This window comes from Phyllobates terribilis, unplaced genomic scaffold (assembly GCF_046119375.1).
Source record: "Phyllobates terribilis strain yellow unplaced genomic scaffold, ASM4611937v1 Scaffold_2__4_contigs__length_985480577, whole genome shotgun sequence".
In the NCBI taxonomy this organism is placed as follows: domain Eukaryota; kingdom Metazoa; phylum Chordata; class Amphibia; order Anura; family Dendrobatidae; genus Phyllobates; species Phyllobates terribilis.
The window spans coordinates 16,135,178-16,155,919 of NW_027362762.1; the positions used below are offsets into that span (position 1 = coordinate 16,135,178).

The 20,742-nt window shown below is 54.7% G+C and overlaps 1 protein-coding gene across 4 annotated transcripts in view; it reads right to left on the reverse strand.

Moving 5' to 3' along the window:
* Positions 1-20,742, reverse strand: part of NUP98 (nucleoporin 98 and 96 precursor) — a 45,050-nt gene that overhangs the window by 16,634 nt on the left and 7,674 nt on the right. For 3 of the 4 annotated variants that reach the window (XM_073661108.1, XM_073661109.1, XM_073661110.1), the window contains exons 11-20: positions 8,545-8,637; positions 8,078-8,215; positions 7,853-7,986; positions 7,557-7,744; positions 7,238-7,351; positions 6,895-7,139; positions 6,700-6,813; positions 5,356-5,494; positions 3,251-3,428; positions 2,687-2,854 (exon numbers count right to left, since the gene is read on the reverse strand). In XM_073661108.1, the coding sequence (XP_073517209.1) occupies positions 2,687-2,854; positions 3,251-3,428; positions 5,356-5,494; positions 6,700-6,813; positions 6,895-7,139; positions 7,238-7,351; positions 7,557-7,744; positions 7,853-7,986; positions 8,078-8,215; positions 8,545-8,637 (1,511 nt within the window). Of the gene's footprint in view, positions 1-1,801; positions 2,855-3,250; positions 3,429-5,355; positions 5,495-6,699; positions 6,814-6,894; positions 7,140-7,237; positions 7,352-7,556; positions 7,745-7,852; positions 7,987-8,077; positions 8,216-8,544; positions 8,638-20,742 lie in introns of those variants that run through there. The other variant, XM_073661111.1, reaches the window with a different exon arrangement.

Sequence of the window (20,742 nt, forward strand, 5' to 3'; positions counted from 1 at the left end):
GGAACCACGAGAACGACGTGAATTCACCCTCTCTAGTCCTGAGGTACCATGAGAACGACATGAATTCACACTCTCTAGGCCTGAGGTATCATGAGAACGACATGAATTCACCCTCTCTAGGCCTGAGGTACCATGAGAACGACGTGAATTCACCCTCTCTAGGCCTGAGGTACCATGAGAACGACATGAATTCACCCTCTCTAGGCCTGAGGTACCACGACAACGACGTGAATTCACCCTCTCTAGGCCTGAGGTACCATGAGAATGACGTGAATTCACCCTCTCTAGGCCTGAGGTACCATGAGAACGACACGAATTCACTCTCTAGGCCTGAGGTACCACGAGAACGACGTGAATTCACCCTCTCTAGGCCTGAGGTACCATGAGAACGACATGAATTCACCCTCTCTAGGCCTGAGGTACCACGAGAACGACGTGAATTCACCCTCTCTAGGCCTGAGGTACCACGAGAACGACATGAATTCACCCTCTCTAGGCCTGAGGTACCACGAGAACGACATGAATTCACCCTCTCTAGGCCTGAGGTACCAAAAGAACGACGTGAATTCACTCTCTGCCCGAGGAACCACGAGAACGACATGAATTCACCCTCTCTAGGCCTGAGGTACCACGACAACGACGTGAATTCACCCTCTCTAGGCCTGAGGTACCAAAAGAACGACGTGAATTCACTCTCTGCCCGAGGAACCACGAGAACGACGTGAATTCACCCTCTCTAGGCCTGAGGTACCATGAGAACGACACGAATTCACTCTCTAGGCCTGAGGTACCACGAGAACGACGTGAATTCACCCTCTCTAGGCCTGAGGTACCATGAGAACGACATGAATTCACCCTCTCTAGGCCTGAGGTACCACGAGAACGACGTGAATTCACCCTCTCTAGGCCTGAGGTACCACGAGAACGACATGAATTCACCCTCTCTAGGCCTGAGGTACCACGAGAACGACATGAATTCACCCTCTCTAGGCCTGAGGTACCACGAGAACGACATGAATTCACCCTCTCTAGGCCTGAGGTACCATGAGAACGACATGAATTCACCCTCTCTAGGCCTGAGGTACCATGAGAACGACATGAATTCACCCTCTCTAGGCCTGAGGTACCACGAGAACGACGTGAATTCACCCTCTCTAGGCCTGAGGTACCACGAGAACGACATGAATTCACCCTCTCTAGGCCTGAGGTACCACGAGAACGACATGAATTCACCCTCTCTAGGCCTGAGGTACCATGAGAACGACATGAATTCACCCTCTCTAGGCCTGAGGTACCATGAGAACGACGTGAATTCACTCTCTAGGCCTGAGGTACCATGAGAACGACATGAATTCACCCTCTCTAGGCCTGAGGTACCATGAGAACGATGTTCCGGGTGACAGAAGGTCTTGATTCTTTAATCTTGATCCCAACAATTCGGCAGCATCTCTGGAAAGGCCCAAATCTCCAATTAACTTGTTCTGAGAAAAAAATGCCACTGATCCGAAGAAGCTTCAGCCGTGAGAGGCACGGAGCGACTCCATCGGGGCCTGCGGGGCAGGCCCGCAGCGGTTCACACGTGGCGCAGAATTGTGCTGCAGGTTTTACCATCAGCGGCGAGTTGCTACAGTGAAGCCACAAGGAGCTGAAGGAGCAGACGTAATTCAGGCCGACGTGACCGCGCTTGGCCGCCACAGACGTAGGAACGCTCAGGACATAACACCATGTCATCTAGTCACCGACTAATATCTGTGGGATGACGAATTGATGACGTCTGGCGACAGAATGATATCAGGAGCCGTTTAGGATGACATCACAGTATTATTATTACATGCCACCCTACAGATATCACAGTGCTGGGAAAAAGTATCTACCCCACACCAGATATAACCCCGAACAATGGCTGAAACATTACAGAATATAAGAGAAAGGAGCGACGTCCTCCGACAGGGGGCGCAACCGCCAGGACGGCGACTGCAGCGACGGGGTCTCGCGTCAGGACGGCGACTGCAGCGACGGGGTCTCGCGTCAGGACGGCGACTGCAGCGACGGGGTCTCGCGTCAGGACAAGGATGATCTGGGCGGATTCTACCTCCAATTATCAATCCCTTTAAGGACTGAAAATGTTATTAGGGTCACAGGAAACACAGCTATCCCACACACTGCATCCCAATGAATGTAGAGGGGTCCGTGAAACCTAGTACTGATCAGTACAACCGACCCCTGTATGGTAAGAGATGATTGTGTCTGCACTACCCCAATATATAGTAATGGACGAGGCAAGGGGGGTCACCATCATCAAGCCGGCCCTCCGGCCCCTCTGCCACCACCAGCCACTCTGCCACCACCAGCCTGCTGGCCCCTCTGCCACCACCAGCCCACCTGCCCTTCCTCGCCTTCAATAGCCCGCCATCCTTTCCCCGTGGCCAGCCTGCAGGCTATATGTTCCCGAGCCAGATTCCCCACGCAGTGTGAGCCTGTTGCATTATGAGTAATTAGACATTACTAACATGAGAAGAGTTGATTAGAAGAGTTGTCTCCGGCGCCGACAATCAAGAGTCGCTGCTATAAATCATTGATAAGTAAGAGGCAAGCGGCAGACATGAGACATCAGGCGGCTCGGTCTCTACCCATACCGCGGTGTTTAATTAGGGAGGGCAAGATGCTGGAGTCAGCCCCTCTCTACCTGAGGTGGAGGGGTGGGGGTCCCATTGAGCACCGCCTGCTGCGGGGGCGGCTGCTGTCCGGGAGGGGGCAGGGCAGCGACTTTCATCTTCTTAGATTCGGCGGTGGACGCGGAGTTCTCCTCTTCATCGTCAGTGTCCTGCAGTCCGTACTTGGAGAAATGCTTCACCTGCGGGAGACAAGGAGCGAAATCAGCATCAATCTCACAGAGCCAGATCATCACCCGGGACGATCGTCACAGAGCGACCCCATACGGGCACAAGAGATCGGGGGCAACTGAGAGCCGCTCATGACCAGAACCCACCGCTGTCTGACGCCCTCACCGGAGCAATCACTACAGGGAGTGACGAGACAGGAGCCGAAGAGTCCGCAGACAGGAGCGACGAGCACCGAAATGTGATCACCGCGCACCCGCCTGCACAGCACATTAAGCCGCAGACCCCAACATGTCCCAGGCTCCCCTCGCCCCCGACCCCCCCTGATGTCCCGGGCTCCCTCGCCACCAAACCCCCTTATATCCTGGGCTCACCGCAGCAGTTTCTAATCTACCATCGCACATCCGCACCTTGAACACCCAGGACCCGGTCTCTGGACGATACTCCTTGAACTGAGCTCCTTGTTTCCGGGAGGCGGCTTCCAGCTTGTTCTTGTAATTCATCTCCTCCAGCCGTTCGGGGCTTTTTATCAATACGCGGGTGGTCTTGTCGATCGGCCACACTTCATTCAGGGTCACCTCTGCGGGCCTGGGGCAGTACAAAAAGGACACAATGTAAAAGCGCAGACTTCCATAACCATTCCTGTGAGACAATATGGCTTTATGCGCTCGTCATTTCCTCCCCTCGACCTTTATGTGGCGAGCAGTAGTCCTTAGTGTGACCATATTAGGTACATACAGTGTTTCATTTGCTTTTTATTGCATTTTTTGAGGAGCGAAGACTAGAAACAAAAAAAGAAAAAGGGTGTAATTATTCTTTATGACATTTGCTGCACAGGTTCCATGTCATATTTTGATAGATCTTGCTTTACGGTCACAGTGATGGCCTTTAGATTTATTTTGTCTTGCGCTAAAGGAGACGTAGAAATGTATCTTTATAATATATATCTGTCAATCATTTGGTATGTAAATGGATTATTAAATAGACTGGTCACTTCCCTATGTCCACTGTGCAAAGCTACATCCTTCTCCTTGATGTACAATTGCACAGTGAACATAGGGAAGCGACAAGTCTAATATTCCATTTACATCCCAGATGACTGACAGAGGGTGTCTACTGTGAAAGAATGTGGTTTTGAGTTTCAGAAAACAAAAGGGACGTGTTTACACATAGATAGAGAAGTGGAGAAATCTCCTTTGTTCCCAGGAAAGACATCTTAAGTTTTAAAGGAAGTGAAGCGAATATCTACCACCTTTGGATACCTAGTGAGCTCTCCAGGATAAGCTAGGATGAAAGAATTTCCCTCAGTATTTGTGTCTCCGAAGGAAAGTTATGAATATTGGGGTTCGTATAGATCAGATATTGATGGGACATACATTATCAACTTCGGGACTAATCAATGAAGAATATGCTTATTTTCTCACAGCTGTGACATCTGCCTATAAGCCCCAAATCAATAGTGCCCAGATGATGAACAATTGCCATCCCATGTTTACCATCTATGGAAAGGTAAAATCCCAATAAAAAAATATGGTGGCGATATCAAACAACTGATCGTCAGGAGTGAAGATCTCATAAGCTCGGAATTTCATAAAATCCTGTAGGGTCGAGAATATCCCACAACTCACACACGAGTTCATAAAGGGGGAGGTGTGTGGGTGTAACTTAGGTGCTGATAAAAGGTCATGCCGAATTATGATCGTGTTCTTGTAGAGATACACATCGGTGTATGCACGATCCCGTTCACTGGACGTTTCCAATCAAAGTGCTCTCCTTCGCTCGGCTGAATCATCTCTGCGATTGGCGTATTAAGTTTCTTTTGTTTTATCCTTTCTACTTTTATGTTATTGTAAATTATGTATTGTTTTGTCCCCATTGTAAAATCTTTTGTATATTTTTCTTGAACACTGCCTATCGCTCTGGATTAAATATAAAATTGAATAGTGCTGTTACTTTTATTCTGTAACCCGCACCCCAAAGCCATATGCTACTGGAAATCAGGCGTACAGTCAGCCCTGGAAAACAACTGGTGGTGGCAGCTAGTAGTCTTGGGTTATTGTGGAGTTACCAGTTATATTCCATGTGTTGGAATCGGAGGTGTATATACCATACGCTCACTGTTAGTGTCCAAATAACCGGCCCATTAGTGGAAACAGCCTGAGGCCTCCTCCATTAATCGGTCAGTCACATAATTGTCTGGACGACAGGACGCAGCAGAGAGCAGTTCATGACAAAAAGATCACAGCGGGTGAATCGGCGTGACCCCCAGGCTGTGATCTTTGCCACGCAGTAACCAGCCGCCCCACTGTACATGTAAATGCCACTGCCTCTAATTGACCATTTAGATGGTTAATCAGCCATCACAAGCCCGCTCTGTCCGCTGCTGCGCTCCCGTACAACACGCCGGGCTGCGCTCCTGTATAAGGCGCGACATTTTCTATGGCAGGTGAATCTCTCTTCTTGGGGGGCTCCACTTCCTGATTAACCCCTTACAATGATGCCATGAAGGCCGTACCTGTTCAGCCCCTCGCCCACAGGCGGCTTGTTTCCATCGTCCGTATACACGATCACCTCCTTATTTCGGATATGGACTATGTCGTCCAGGTTGAGTTTGAGGAGGTCGACCATTCCTTCAAAATAGATGGATCCGTAGCCTGTGGGAGAAGAAAGACGGACGTATGGACACCAGCAGCACGCTACAGGGGAAGGACATCAGGGCTGCAAGGAGTAAGGTGAAGGCCACTGATCCCAACGGGCCTCCGTAGAAAGTGAGGGGATTAGTTTGGGTCCTCTAAGCTGAGAAACCAGTTCCCAGAAGGGAGCATCAGAGGAGGCGGAAAACAGCGAAACCTCAGGGGAGAAGAGTGCGGCCGTCACCGATCAGCACAGACATCTCTAGAATCTGGAGAACGGTGCGGCCGTCACCGACCAGAGCAGACATGTCTATAATCTGGAGAACGGTGCGGCCGTCACCGATCAGCACAGACCTCTCTAGAATCTGGAGAACGGTGCGGCCGTCACCGACCAGAGCAGACATGTCTATAATCTGGAGAACGGTGCGGCCGTTACCGATCAGCACAGACCTCTCTAGAATCTGGAGAACGGTGCGGCCGTCACCGACCAGAGCAGACATGTCTATAATCTGGAGAACGGTGCGGCCGTCACCGATCAGCACAGACCTCTCTAGAATCTGGAGAACGGTGCGGCAGTCACCGACCAGAGCAGACATGTCTATAATCTGGAGAACGGTGCGGCCGTCACCGATCAGCACAGACCTCTCTAGAATCTGGAGAACGGTGCGGCCGTCACCGACCAGAGCAGACATGTCTATAATCTGGAGGACGATGCGGCCGTCACCGACCAGCGCAGACATGTCTATAATCTGGAGGACGGTGCGGCCGTCACCGACCAGCGCAGACATGTCTATAATCTGGAGGACGGTGCGGCCGTCACCGACCAGCGCAGACATCTCTATAATCTGGAGGACGATGCGGCCGTCACCGACCAGCGCAGACATCTCTATAATCTGGAGGACGATGCGGCCGTCACCGACCAGCGCAGACATCTCTATAATCTGGAGGACGATGCGGCCGTCACCGACCAGCGCAGACATCTATAATCTGGAGGAACACGCGGCAGTCATCGACCAGAGCAGATATGTCTATAATCTGGAGGACGGTGTGGATGTCACTGATCGTGCACACACATTTGAGCCGGGCAGCGATTTGGGGTTGATTCTGAAGTATCTGGTGCACACGGTGTATGTAGAGGGGGCAGCCATAAAACACCCGCATGCCTGAGCCGTAACAGGACGAAGAGCCTTCAGCATCACACTCTGTATGACTGAACCACCACTCACCTCTACGGCCGATAGTGAAGCCGTCCACGATACACTTGCCATCTTCGTCCACCATCTTGGCCAGCTCATCCATGGGGGGGATGGTGTAGTAGCCTTCCCTGGTCAGCACGATACCTGGGGGAGATTAGTAATGGAGATAAAGCGTCCACACCCGGCTAATGGCAGAGCGTCCACTACCAGTGAGCGGTCACTCACCCGCGGGGTGTGGCGGCACGTCATGGAGGACCTCCTCTTCGGTGAGCGAGCTCTCCTCCGCGCTGCCGTCCAGACTGCTCCTCAGAGCGCTGCGCATGTTCAGCGCCACGATGGTGTCGTCCATGCTGTTCACGCGCTTCTTCTCTTGGCTCGGTGGCAGTGGTTTAGACTGAGGAGAGGGGTAAGACGCCAACACTTCCTCGTCGTGGTCGCCGTCCACCTCGGAGCTGCTCTTCTCGTTGATTCTGTAATCACAAGTCTGTTATATACACAATCCCGGCAGTGACCCGACGGATCAACACACCGCAGCCGAGCGGGCAGCGCTTAGCGGGCACAGCCTCACCCCTCATGCTCCGGGTATCTGGCTGGAGACGGCACCTCGTCCTGCTCGGCACGTGACGGCGACGCCAGGTTGCTGATGTTTAGGTTTTTTAACACCAACTTCTTGATGCTCTTCCTGAAACACAGAAAATAAAGTCCATGACGGGTAACATTCACCGTCACAGGCCGCCATCTACAATCTACTATATGAGGGCTAATGAGCTCCCTGCACATTGGGGGTCCGTGCGCAGGATAGGTAGGGAGCTCAGTGCTCCGGATGGGTGGGATTCCAGCGCTCTGCCCCCTCTCCAGCCATAAGGTGATGACTGCTCAGCACCTACCTGGGCATGAAGGCTCCATTGGAGAGAGAAGGCTCGTCATCGTCCAGACCATCGAACAGTTGCGCCTTTGCGGTGCTGGCCGTCTGCAGTGCTTTGGGGCGCACTTTGGTGGCAGGGCGGGGGGTGAGCTTGTAGTGGGTCGGGGTGGTCAGCGCTTTCTGTGCGGCGGGATTAGTGGGCTTCAGGCGCTAAGACGACACAGAGGAAAAGCAATGTGATGACAGAGACCAACCCCCAGGATGACAGAGACCCCCCTCCAGGAACCGCACGGTGTCCGGCCACGCCACATCACTCACCTCCTCCTTCTTCTTTGGGTCTGAAATAGGATTCCGGAAAAGAGGAGAATCCCCGTACGGAGAATAGGCCAAAGCGGTGAGCTGCTGCTGGAGGACGAGCTGCTGTGCGGCCGAGGCCCCCGAGTCACTGAGCGCTGAGGACAGAGGGTGAGAAACATCAGCCCGAGCACGCGGCCCGCCCCCGAGCCATCCTCCTCAGCAACACTACAAGTAACAGAAACTCACCGACAGGAGCCTGAGCACCAGCAAACCCCAGGCCGGTGTTGGCTGCATTAAACCCAGTGGTACCAAAGGTGCCGGTCCCGAGGGCGCCGAGCTTCGGCTGATTAGTTCCGAACAGCGACGTCTGGCCGGGATTCAGCCCTGGGATGGAGAAACAGAGGGAACACGTTGTTAGGATGCGCAGCAACACAGGACGCACGTGCCGCCATCGCACTGCAGAGCCGGCACAACACAGCCGGTGACTGAGCACGTGCAGAACCTGCGCTGCTGGACCGTCAGGTCACATGGTGACATCACACCATCAGGACTCGCCAGGGCTGATGCATCTTATATAGAGAATACACAGTGTAATGGAGACATCACCGCAGTCCTGTCCGGCCGCCCCTGATCCCCCCAGAGGAATAACAGAGGCGGGAAGCGAGTGATTGTCTCCCACTCAGACGTCACCAGCACAAAGCAAACAGCCCTACCTTGTCCAAAGCCGGTGCCGAGGCCGGGACCCAGCGTGCCCGGGGCAGCCTTATTACCGAAGAGACTGCTGCCCGTATTATTAGCCCCGAAACCTGCAGATCAGGAGAGGAAACATCAGACAGGAAGTAACGGGAGCAACACCGAGCGCTCCCCCGGGTACAACACCACCCTGCGTATACTGCAGGACAGCGAGTGCAGCTCTGGAGTATAATACAGGAGGTAACTCAGGATCAGTAATGTAATGTATGTACACAGTGACTGCACCAGCAGAATAGTGAGCGCAGCTCTGGAGTATAATACAGGATGTAACTCAGGATCAGTAATGTAATGTACGTACACAGTGACTGCACCAGCAGAATAGTGAGCGCAGCTCTGGAGTATAATACAGGATGTAACTCAGGATCAGTAATGTATGTACACAGTGACTGCACCAGCAGAATAGTGAGTGCAGCTCTGGAGTATAATACAGGATGTAACTCAGGATCAGTAATGTAATGTATGTACACAGTGACGGCACCAGCAGAATAGTGAGTGCAGCTCTGGGGTATAATACAGGAGGTAACTCAGGATCAGTAATGTAATGTATGTACACAGTGACTGCACCAGCAGAATAGTGAGTGCAGCTCTGGAGTATAATACAGGAGGTAACTCAGGATCAGTAATGTAATGTATCTACATAGTGACTGCACCAGCAGAATAGTGAGTGCAGCTCTGGAGTATAATGCAGGATGTAACTCAGGATCAGTAATGTATGTACACAGTGACTGCACCAGCAGAATAGTGAGTGCAGCTCTGGAGTATAATGCAGGATGTAACTCAGGATCAGTAATGTAATGTATGTACACAGTGACTGCACCAGCAGAATAGTGAGTGCAGCTCTGGAGTATAATACAGGATGTAACTCAGGATTAGTAATGTAATGTATGTACATAGTGACTGCACCAGCAGAATAGTGAGTGCAGCTCTGGGGTATAATACAGGATGTAACTCAGGATCAGTAATGTATGTACACAGTGACGGCACCAGCAGAATAGTGAGCGCAGCTCTGGAGTATAATACAGGATGTAACTCAGGATCAGTAATGTATGTACACAGTGACGGCACCAGCAGAATAGTGAGTGCAGCTCTGGGGTATAATACAGGAGGTAACTCAGGATCAGTAATGTAATGTATGTACACAGTGACTGCACCAGCAGAATAGTGAGTGCAGCTCTGGGGTATAATACAGGAGGTAACTCAGGATCAGTAATGTAATGTATGTACACAGTGACTGTACCAGCAGAATAGTGAGTGCAGCTCTGGAGTATAATACAGGAGGTAACTCAGGATCAGTGATGTAATGTATGTACATAGTGACTGCACCAGCAGAATAGTGAGCGCAGCTCTGGAGTATAATACAGGATGTAACTCAGGATCAGTAATGTAATGTATGTACACAGTGACTGCACTAGCAGAATAGTGAGTGCAGCTCTGGAGTATAATACAGGATGTAACTCAGGATCAGTAATGTAATGTATGTACACAGTGACTGCACCAGCAGAATAGTGAGTGCAGCTCTGGAGTATAATACAGGAGGTAACTCAGGATCAGTAATGTAATGTATGTACACAGTGACTGCACTAGCAGAATAGTGAGTGCAGCTCTGGAGTATAATACAGGATGTAACTCAGGATCAGTAATGTATGTACACAGTGACTGCACCAGCAGAATAGTGAGTGCAGCTCTGGAGTATAATACAGGATGTAACTCAGGATCAGTAATGTAATGTATGTACACAGTGACTGCACTAGCAGAATAGTGAGTGCAGCTCTGGAGTATAATACAGGATGTAACTCAGGATCAGTGATGTAATGTATGTACATAGTGACTGCACCAGCAGAATAGTGAGCGCAGCTCTGGAGTATAATACAGGATGTAACTCAGGATCAGTAATGTATGTACACAGTGACGGCACCAGCAGAATAGTGAGCGCAGCTCTGGAGTATAATACAGGATGTAACTCAGGATCAGTAATGTATGTACACAGTGACGGCACCAGCAGAATAGTGAGTGCAGCTCTGGGGTATAATACAGGAGGTAACTCAGGATCAGTAATGTAATGTATGTACACAGTGACTGCACCAGCAGAATAGTGAGTGCAGCTCTGGGGTATAATACAGGAGGTAACTCAGGATCAGTAATGTAATGTATGTACACAGTGACTGCACCAGCAGAATAGTGAGTGCAGCTCTGGAGTATAATACAGGAGGTAACTCAGGATCAGTGATGTAATGTATGTACATAGTGACTACACCAGCAGAATAGTGAGCGCAGCTCTGGAGTATAATACAGGATGTAACTCCGGATCAGTAATGTAATGTATGTACACAGTGACTGCACCAGCACAATAGTGAGAGCAGCTCTGGAGTATAATACAGGATGTAACTCAGGATCAGTAATGTATGTACACAGTGACTGCACCAGCAGAATAGTGAGTGCAGCTCTGGAGTATAATACAGGATGTAACTCAGGATCAGTAATGTAATGTATGTACACAGTGACTGCACTAGCAGAATAGTGAGTGCAGCTCTGGAGTATAATACAGGATGTAACTCAGGATCAGTAATGTAATGTATGTACACAGTGACTGCACCAGCAGAATAGTGAGTGCAGCTCTGGAGTATAATACAGGATGTAACTCAGGATCAGTAATGTAATGTATGTACACAGTGACTGCACCAGCAGAATAGTGAGTGCAGCTCTGGAGTATAATACCCTGCTCTTCTCCATCTACACCTTCGGCCTGGGACAGCTCATAGTCTCACGGCTTTCAGTATCACCTCTATGCTGATGACACACAGATCTACCTCTCTGGACCCGATGTCACCTCCTTACTAACCAGAATCCCACAATGTCTGTCCGCTATCTCATCCTTCTTCTCTGCCAGATTTCTAAAGCTTAACATGGATAAAACTGAATTCATCATCTTTCCACCATCTCACTCAGCCCCCCAACTGACCCATCAATCATAGTCAATGGCTGTCCACTATCCCCAGTCCCACAAGCTCGCTGCCTTGGGGTAACCCTGGACTCTGATCTCTCCTTCACCTCATATCCAAGCCCTTTCCACTTACTGCCGACTCCAACTCAAAAATATCTCCCGGATCCGCACATTCCTCAGCAAAGACTCTGCAAAAACACCAGTGCACGCCCTCATCATCTCCCGCCTCGACTACTGCAACCTCCTGCTCTGTGACCTCCCTTCCAACACTCTCGCACCCCTCCAATCTATCCTAAACTCTGCTGCCCGACTAATCCACCTGTCCCCCCGCTATTCCCCGGCCTCTCCTCTCTGTCAATCCCTTCACTGGCTCCCCATTGCCCGGAGACTCAAGACTCAGAGACCCTAACCATGACATACAAAGCCATCCACAACCTGTCCCTCCATACATCTGTGACCTAGTCTCCCTGTACTTACATGCACGCAACCTCCGATCCTCACAAGATCTCCTTCTCTACTCCCCTCTTATCTCCTCCTCCCACAATCGCATATAAGATTTCTCCCGTGCTTCCCCCCTACTCTGGAACTCTCTACCCCAACACATCAGACTCTCGCCGACCGTGGAAACCTTCAAAAGGAACCTGAAGACCCACCTCTTCCGACAAGCCTACAACCTGCAGTAACCACCGCTCCACCACACCGCTGCACGACCAACTCTACCCTCACCTACTGTATCCTCACCCATCCCTTGTAGATTGTGAGCCCTCGCGGGCAGGGTCCTCGCTCCACGACCAGCTCTACAGTCACCTACTGCATCGTCACCCATCCCCTGTAGATTGTGAGCCCTAGCGGGCAGGGTCCTCGCTCCACCAACCACTGCACGACCAGCTGTACCCTCACCCATCCCCTGTAGACTGTGAGCCCTCACGGGCAGGGTCCTCTCTCCACCATACCGCTGCATGACCAGCTCTACCCTCACCTACTGAATCCTCACCCATCCCTTGTAGACTGTGAGCCCTCGCGGGCAGGGTCCTCGCTCCACCATACCGCTGCACGACCAGCTCTACCCTCACCTACTGAATCCTCACCCATCCCTCGTAGATTGTGAGCCCTCGCGGGCAGGGTCCTCGCTCCAGCATACCGCTGCAAGACCAGCTCTACCCTCACCTACTGTATCCTCACCCATCCCTCGTAGATTGTGAGCCCTCACGGGCAGGGTCCTCGCTCCACCATACCACTACACGACCGGCTCTACCCTTACCTACTGTATCCTCACCCATCCCCTGTAGATTGTGAGCCCTCGTGGGCAGGGTCCTCGCTCCACCATACCACTACACGACCAGCTCTACCCTCACCTACTGTATCCTCACCCATCCCTTGTAGATTGTGAGCCCTCGCGGGCAGGATCCTCGCTCCACCATACCGCTGCACGACCAGCTCTACCCTCACCTACTGTATCCTCACCCATCCCTTGTAGATTGTGAGCCCTCGCAGGCAGGGGCCTCGCTCCACCATACCACTGCACGACCAGCTCTACCCTCACCCACTGTATCCTCACCCATCCCTTGTAGACTGTGAGCCCTCGCGGGCAGGGTCCTCTCTCCACCATACCACTGCACGACCAGCTCTACCCTCACCCATCCCTTGTAGACTGTGAGCCCTCGCGGGCAGGGTCCTCGCTCCACCATACCGCTGCACGACCAGCTCTACCCTCACCTACTGTATCCTCACCCATCCCTCGTAGACTGTCAGCCCTCGCAGGCAGGGTCCTCTCTCCACCACACCGCTACACGACCAGCTCTACCCTCACCTACTGTATCCTCACCCATCCCTTGTAGATTGTGAGCCCTCGCGGGCAGGGTCCTCGCTCCACCATACCGCTGCACGACCAGCTCTACCCTCACCTACTGTATCCTCACCCATCCCTTGTAGACTGTGAGCCCTCGCGGGCAGGGTCCTCTCTCCACCATACCGCTACACGACCAGCTCTACCCTCACCTACTGTATCCTCACCCATCCCTTGTAGATTGTGAGCCCTCGCGGGCAGGGTCCTCGCTCCACCATACCGCTGCACGACCAGCTCTACCCTCACCCACTGTATCCTCACCCATCCCTCGTAGACTGTGAGCCCTCGCGGGCAGGGTCCTCGCTCCACCATACCGCTGCACAACCAGCTCTACCCTCACCTACTGTATCCTCACCCATCCCCTGTAGACTGAGCCCTCGCGGGCAGGGTCCTCGCTCCACCATACCACTGCACGACCAGCTCTGCCCTCACCCACTGTATCCTCACCCATCCCTTGTAGACTGTGAGCCCTCGCGGGCAGGGTCCTCTCTCCACCATACCACTGCACGACCAGCTCTACCCTCACCCATCCCTTGTAGACTGTGAGCCCTCGCGGGCAGGGTCCTCGCTCCACCATACCGCTGCACGACCAGCTCTACCCTCACCTACTGTATCCTCACCCATCCCTTGTAGACTGAGCCCTCGCGGGCAGGGTCCTCGCTCCACCATACCGCTGCACGACCAGCTCTACCCTCACCTACTGTATCCTCACCCATCCCTCGTAGACTGTGAGCCCTTGCGGGCAGGGTCCTCGCTCCACCATACCGCTGCACGACCAGCTCTACCCTCACCTACTGTATCCTCACCCATCCCCTGTAGACTGAGCCCTCGCGGGCAGGGTCCTCGCTCCACCATACCGCTGCACGACCAGCTCTACCCTCACCTACTGTATCCTCACCCATCCCCTGTAGATTGTGAGCCCTCGCGGGCAGGGTCCTCGCTCCACCATACCGCTGCACGACCAGCTCTACCCTCACCTACTGTATCCTCACCCATCCCCTGTAGACTGTGAGCCCTCGCGGGCAGGGTCCTCGCTCCACCACACCGCTGAATGACCAGCTCTACCCTCACCTACTGTATCCTCACCCATCCCCTGTAGACTGAGCCCTCGCGGGCAGGGTCCTCGCTCCACCATACCGCTGCACGACCAGCTCTACCCTCACCTACTGTATCCTCACCCATCCCCTGTAGACTGAGCCCTTGCAGGCAGGGTCCTCGCTCCACCATACCGCTGCACGACCAGCTCTACCCTCAGCTACTGTATCCTCACCCATCCCCTGTAGACTGTGAGCCCTCGCGGGCAGGGTCCTCGCTCCACCATACCGCTGTACGACCAGCTCTACCCTCACCTACTGTATCCTCACCCATCCCCTGTAGACTGTGAGCCCTCGCGGGCAGGGTCCTCGCTCCACCATACCGCTGCACGACCAGCTCTACCCTCACCTACTGTATCCTCACCCATCCCCTGTAGACTGAGCCCTCGCGGGCAGGGTCCTCGCTCCACCATACCACTGCACGACCAGCTCTACCCTCACCCACTGTATCCTCACCCATCCCTTGTAGACTGTGAGCCCTCGCGGGCAGGGTCCTCTCTCCACCATACCACTGCACGACCAGCTCTACCCTCACCCATCCCTTGTAGACTGAGCCCTCGCGGGCAGGGTCCTCGCTCCACCATACCGCTGCACGACCAGCTCTACCCTCACCTACTGTATCCTCACCCATCCCTTGTAGACTGAGCCCTCGCGGGCAGGGTCCTCGCTCCACCATACCGCTGCACGACCAGCTCTACCCTCACCTACTGTATCCTCACCCATCCCTCGTAGACTGTGAGCCCTTGCGGGCAGGGTCCTCGCTCCACCATACCGCTGCACGACCAGCTCTACCCTCACCTACTGTATCCTCACCCATCCCCTGTAGACTGTGAGCCCTCGCGGGCAGGGTCCTCGCTCCACCATACCGCTGCACGACCAGCTCTACCCTCACCTACTGTATCCTCACCCATCCCCTGTAGATTGTGAGCCCTCGCGGGCAGGGTCCTCGCTCCACCATACCGCTGCACGACCAGCTCTACCCTCACCTACTGTATCCTCACCCATCCCCTGTAGACTGTGAGCCCTCGCGGGCAGGGTCCTCGCTCCACCACACCGCTGCATGACCAGCTCTACCCTCACCTACTGTATCCTCACCCATCCCCTGTAGACTGAGCCCTCGCGGGCAGGGTCCTCGCTCCACCATACCGCTGCACGACCAGCTCTACCCTCAGCTACTGTATCCTCACCCATCCCCTGTAGACTGTGAGCCCTCGCGGGCAGGGTCCTCGCTCCACCATACCGCTGTACGACCAGCTCTACCCTCACCCATCCCCTGTAGACTGAGCCCTTGCGGGCAGCGTCCTCGCTCCACCATACCACTGCACGACCAGCTCTACCCTCACCCATCCCTTGTAGACTGAGCCCTCGCGGGCAGGGTCCTCGCTCCACCATACCGCTGCACGACCAGCTCTACCCTCAGCTACTGTATCCTCACCCATCCCCTGTAGACTGTGAGCCCTCGCGGGCAGGGTCCTCGCTCCACCATACCGCTGCACCCAGCTCTACCCTCACCCATCCCCTGTAGACTGTGAGCCCTCGCGGGCAGGGTCCTCGCTCCACCATACCGCTGCACGACCAGCTCTACCCTCACCTACTGTATCCTCACCCATCCCCTGTAGATTGTGAGCCCTCGCGGGCAGGGTCCTCGCTCCACCATGCCGCTGCACGACCAGCTCTACCCTCACCTACTGTATCCTCATCCATCCCCTGTAGACTGTGAGCCCTCGCGGGCAGGGTCCTCGCTCCACCATACCGCTGCACGACCAGCTCTACCCTCACCTACTGTATCCTCACCCATCCCTTGTAGACTGTGAGCCCTCGCGGGCAGGGTCCTCGCTCCACCACACCGCTGCATGACCAGCTCTACCCTCACCTACTGTATCCTCACCCATCCCCTGTAGACTGAGCCCTCGCGGGCAGGGTCCTCGCTCCATCATACAGCTGCACGACCAGCTCTACCCTCACCTACTGTATCCTCACCCATCCCCTGTAGACTGAGTCCTCGCGGGCAGGGTCCTCGCTCCACCATACCGCTGCATGACCAGCTCTACCCTCACCTACTGTATCCTCACCCATCCCCTGTAGACTGAGTCCTCGTGGGCAGGGTCCTCGCTCCACCATACCACTGCACGACCAGCTCTACCCTCACCTACTGTATCCTCACCCATCCCTTGTAGACACTGAGCCCTCGCGGGCAGGGTCCTCGCTCCACCATACCGCTGCACGACCAGCTCAACCCTCACCTACTGTATCCTCACCCATCCCTTGTAGACTGAGCCCTCGCGGGCAGGGTCCTCGCTCCACCATACCGCTGCACGACCAGCTCTACCCTCACCTACTGTATCCTCACCCATCCCTCGTAGACTGTGAGCCCTTGCGGGCAGGGTCCCCGCTCCACCATACCGCTGCACGACCAGCTCTACCCTCACCTACTGTATCCTCACCCATCCCCTGTAGACTGAGCCCTCGCGGGCAGGGTCCTCGCTCCACCATACCGCTGCACGACCAGCTCTCCCCTCACCTACTGTATCCTCACCCATCCCCTGTAGATTGTGAGCCCTCGCGGGCAGGGTCCTCGCTCCACCATACCGCTGCACGACCAGCTCTACCCTCACCTACTGTATCCTCACCCATCCCCTGTAGACTGTGAGCCCTCGCGGGCAGGGTCCTCGCTCCACCACACCGCTGCATGACCAGCTCTACCCTCACCTACTGTATCCTCACCCATCCCCTGTAGACTGAGCCCTCGCGGGCAGGGTCCTCGCTCCACCATACCGCTGCACGACCAGCTCTACCCTCACCTACTGTATCCTCACCCATCCCCTGTAGACTGAGCCCTTGCAGGCAGGGTCCTCGCTCCACCATACCGCTGCACGACCAGCTCTACCCTCAGCTACTGTATCCTCACCCATCCCCTGTAGACTGTGAGCCCTCGCGGGCAGGGTCCTCGCTCCACCATACCGCTGTACGACCAGCTCTACCCTCACCTACTGTATCCTCACCCATCCCCTGTAGACTGTGAGCCCTCGCGGGCAGGGTCCTCGCTCCACCATACCGCTGCACGACCAGCTCTACCCTCACCTACTGTATCCTCACCCATCCCCTGTAGACTGAGCCCTCGCGGGCAGGGTCCTCGCTCCACCATACCACTGCACGACCAGCTCTACCCTCACCCATCCCTTGTAGACTGAGCCCTCGCGGGCAGGGTCCTCGCTCCACCATACCGCTGCACGACCAGCTCTACCCTCACCTACTGTATCCTCACCCATCCCTTGTAGACTGAGCCCTCGCGGGCAGGGTCCTCGCTCCACCATACCGCTGCACGACCAGCTCTACCCTCACCTACTGTATCCTCACCCATCCCTCGTAGACTGTGAGCCCTTGCGGGCAGGGTCCTCGCTCCACCATACCGCTGCACGACCAGCTCTACCCTCACCTATTGTATCCTCACCCATCCCCTGTAGACTGTGAGCCCTCGCGGGCAGGGTCCTCGCTCCACCATACCGCTGCACGACCAGCTCTCCCCTCACCTACTGTATCCTCACCCATCCCCTGTAGATTGTGAGCCCTCGCGGGCAGGGTCCTCGCTCCACCATACCGCTGCACGACCAGCTCTACCCTCACCTACTGTATCCTCACCCATCCCCTGTAGACTGTGAGCCCTCGCGGGCAGGGTCCTCGCTCCACCACACCGCTGCATGACCAGCTCTACCCTCACCTACTGTATCCTCACCCATCCCCTGTAGACTGAGCCCTCGCGGGCAGGGTCCTCGCTCCACCATACCGCTGCACGACCAGCTCTACCCTCAGCTACTGTATCCTCACCCATCCCCTGTAGACTGTGAGCCCTCGCGGGCAGGGTCCTCGCTCCACCATACCGCTGTACGACCAGCTCTACCCTCACCCATCCCCTGTAGACTGAGCCCTTGCGGGCAGCGTCCTCGCTCCACCATACCACTGCACGACCAGCTCTACCCTCACCCATCCCTTGTAGACTGAGCCCTCGCGGGCAGGGTCCTCGCTCCACCATACCGCTGCACGACCAGCTCTACCCTCAGCTACTGTATCCTCACCCATCCCCTGTAGACTGTGAGCCCTCGCGGGCAGGGTCCTCGCTCCACCATACCGCTGTACGACCAGCTCTACCCTCACCTACTGTATCCTCACCCATCCCTTGTAGACTGTGAGCCCTCGCGGGCAGGGTCCTCGCTCCACCATACCGCTGCACCCAGCTCTACCCTCACCCATCCCCTGTAGACTGTGAGCCCTCGCGGGCAGGGTCCTCGCTCCACCATACCGCTGCACGACCAGCTCTACCCTCACCTACTGTATCCTCACCCATCCCCTGTAGATTGTGAGCCCTCGCGGGCAGGGTCCTCGCTCCACCATGCCGCTGCACGACCAGCTCTACCCTCACCTACTGTATCCTCATCCATCCCCTGTAGACTGAGCCCTCGCGGGCAGGGTCCTCGCTCCACCATACCGCTGCACGACCAGCTCTACCCTCACCTACTGTATCCTCACCCATCCCTTGTAGACTGTGAGCCCTCGCGGGCAGGGTCCTCGCTCCACCACACCGCTGCATGACCAGCTCTACCCTCACCTACTGTATCCTCACCCATCCCCTGTAGACTGAGCCCTCGCGGGCAGGGTCCTCGCTCCACCATACCGCTGCACGACCAGCTCTACCCTCACCTACTGTATCCTCACCCATCCCCTGTAGACTGAGTCCTCGCGGGCAGGGTCCTCGCTCCACCATACCGCTGCATGACCAGCTCTACCCTCACCTACTGTATCCTCACCCATCCCCTGTAGACTGAGTCCTCGTGGGCAGGGTCCTCGCTCCACCATACCACTGCACGACCAGCTCTACCCTCACCTACTGTATCCTCACCCATCCCTTGTAGACACTGAGCCCTCGCGGGCAGGGTCCTCGCTCCACCATACCGCTGCACGACCAGCTCAACCCTCACCTACTGTATCCTCACCCATCCCTTGTAGACACTGAGCCCTCGCGGGCAGGGTCCTCGCTCCACCATACCGCTGCACGACCAGCTCAACCCTCACCTACTGTATCCTCACCCATCCCTTGTAGACACTGAGCCCTCGCGGGCAGGGTCCTCGCTCCACCACACCACTGCACGACCAGCTCTACCCTCACCTACTGTATCCTCACCCATCCCTTGTAGACACTGAGCCCTCGCGGGCAGGGTCCTCGCTCCACCATACCGCTGCACGGCCAGCTCAACCCTCACCTACTGTATCCTCACCCATCCCCTGTAGACTGAGTCCTCACGGGCAGGGTCCTCGTTCCACCATACCGCTGCACGACCAGCTCTACCCCCACCTACTGTATCCTCACCCATCCCTTGTAGACTGTGAGCCCTCACGGGCAGGGTTCTCGCTTCACCATACCGCTGCACGACCAGCTCTACTCTCACCTACTGTATCCTCACCCATCCCTTGTAGATTGTGAGCCCTCGCGGGCAGGGTCCTCGCTCCACCATACCGCTGCATGACCAGCTCTACCCTCACCTACTGTATCCTCACCCATCCCTTGTAGACTGAGCCCTCGCGGGCAGGGTCCTCGCTCCACCATACCACTGCACGACCAGCTCTACCCTCACCTACTGTATCCTCACCCATCCCTTGTAGACTGTGAGTCCTCGGGGGCAGGGTCCTCGCTCCACCATACCACTGCACGACCAGCTCTACCCTCACCTACTGTATCCTCACCCATCCCCTGTAGATTGTGAGCCCTCGCGGGCAGGGTCCTCGCTCCTCCTGGACCAGTCGCTGTCACATTGTGTTCAAGATTATTGCAATTGTTCTTGTATTATACCCCTTTTTCACATGTAAAGCGCCATTTATTTCATGTGGAAAACGGTTGGGAAGATTTTGGGGGAAACTCAAAAGGTTTGATACGTTTGCTAGTTTTGACCATATCGGTGGATGGATGGCAGGCGAGAGCAGACATCCAGTCCTGTCGGTCTCCCAGCCCTGTCTGCTCTCAGATACCCAGTCACAAGTTTTTATTACAAAACACAGGAGGAAATGGCTTAATACATTACATTACCTAAAAAGGAAGATTCTAAGTTGGGAATAAAGTCATAAATTATGGATTCTGCTGATTTCCTTAAGAGACTGCCTATATCTAGTTTACTACACTAGTTACCTTCAGAAACAAAAGGAAACTTTGGACATAAAGACTAATATTAAAATACAAAATGATCAAAGATATGAATTGTCTAAATAATAAAGCATAGTATAACTATTT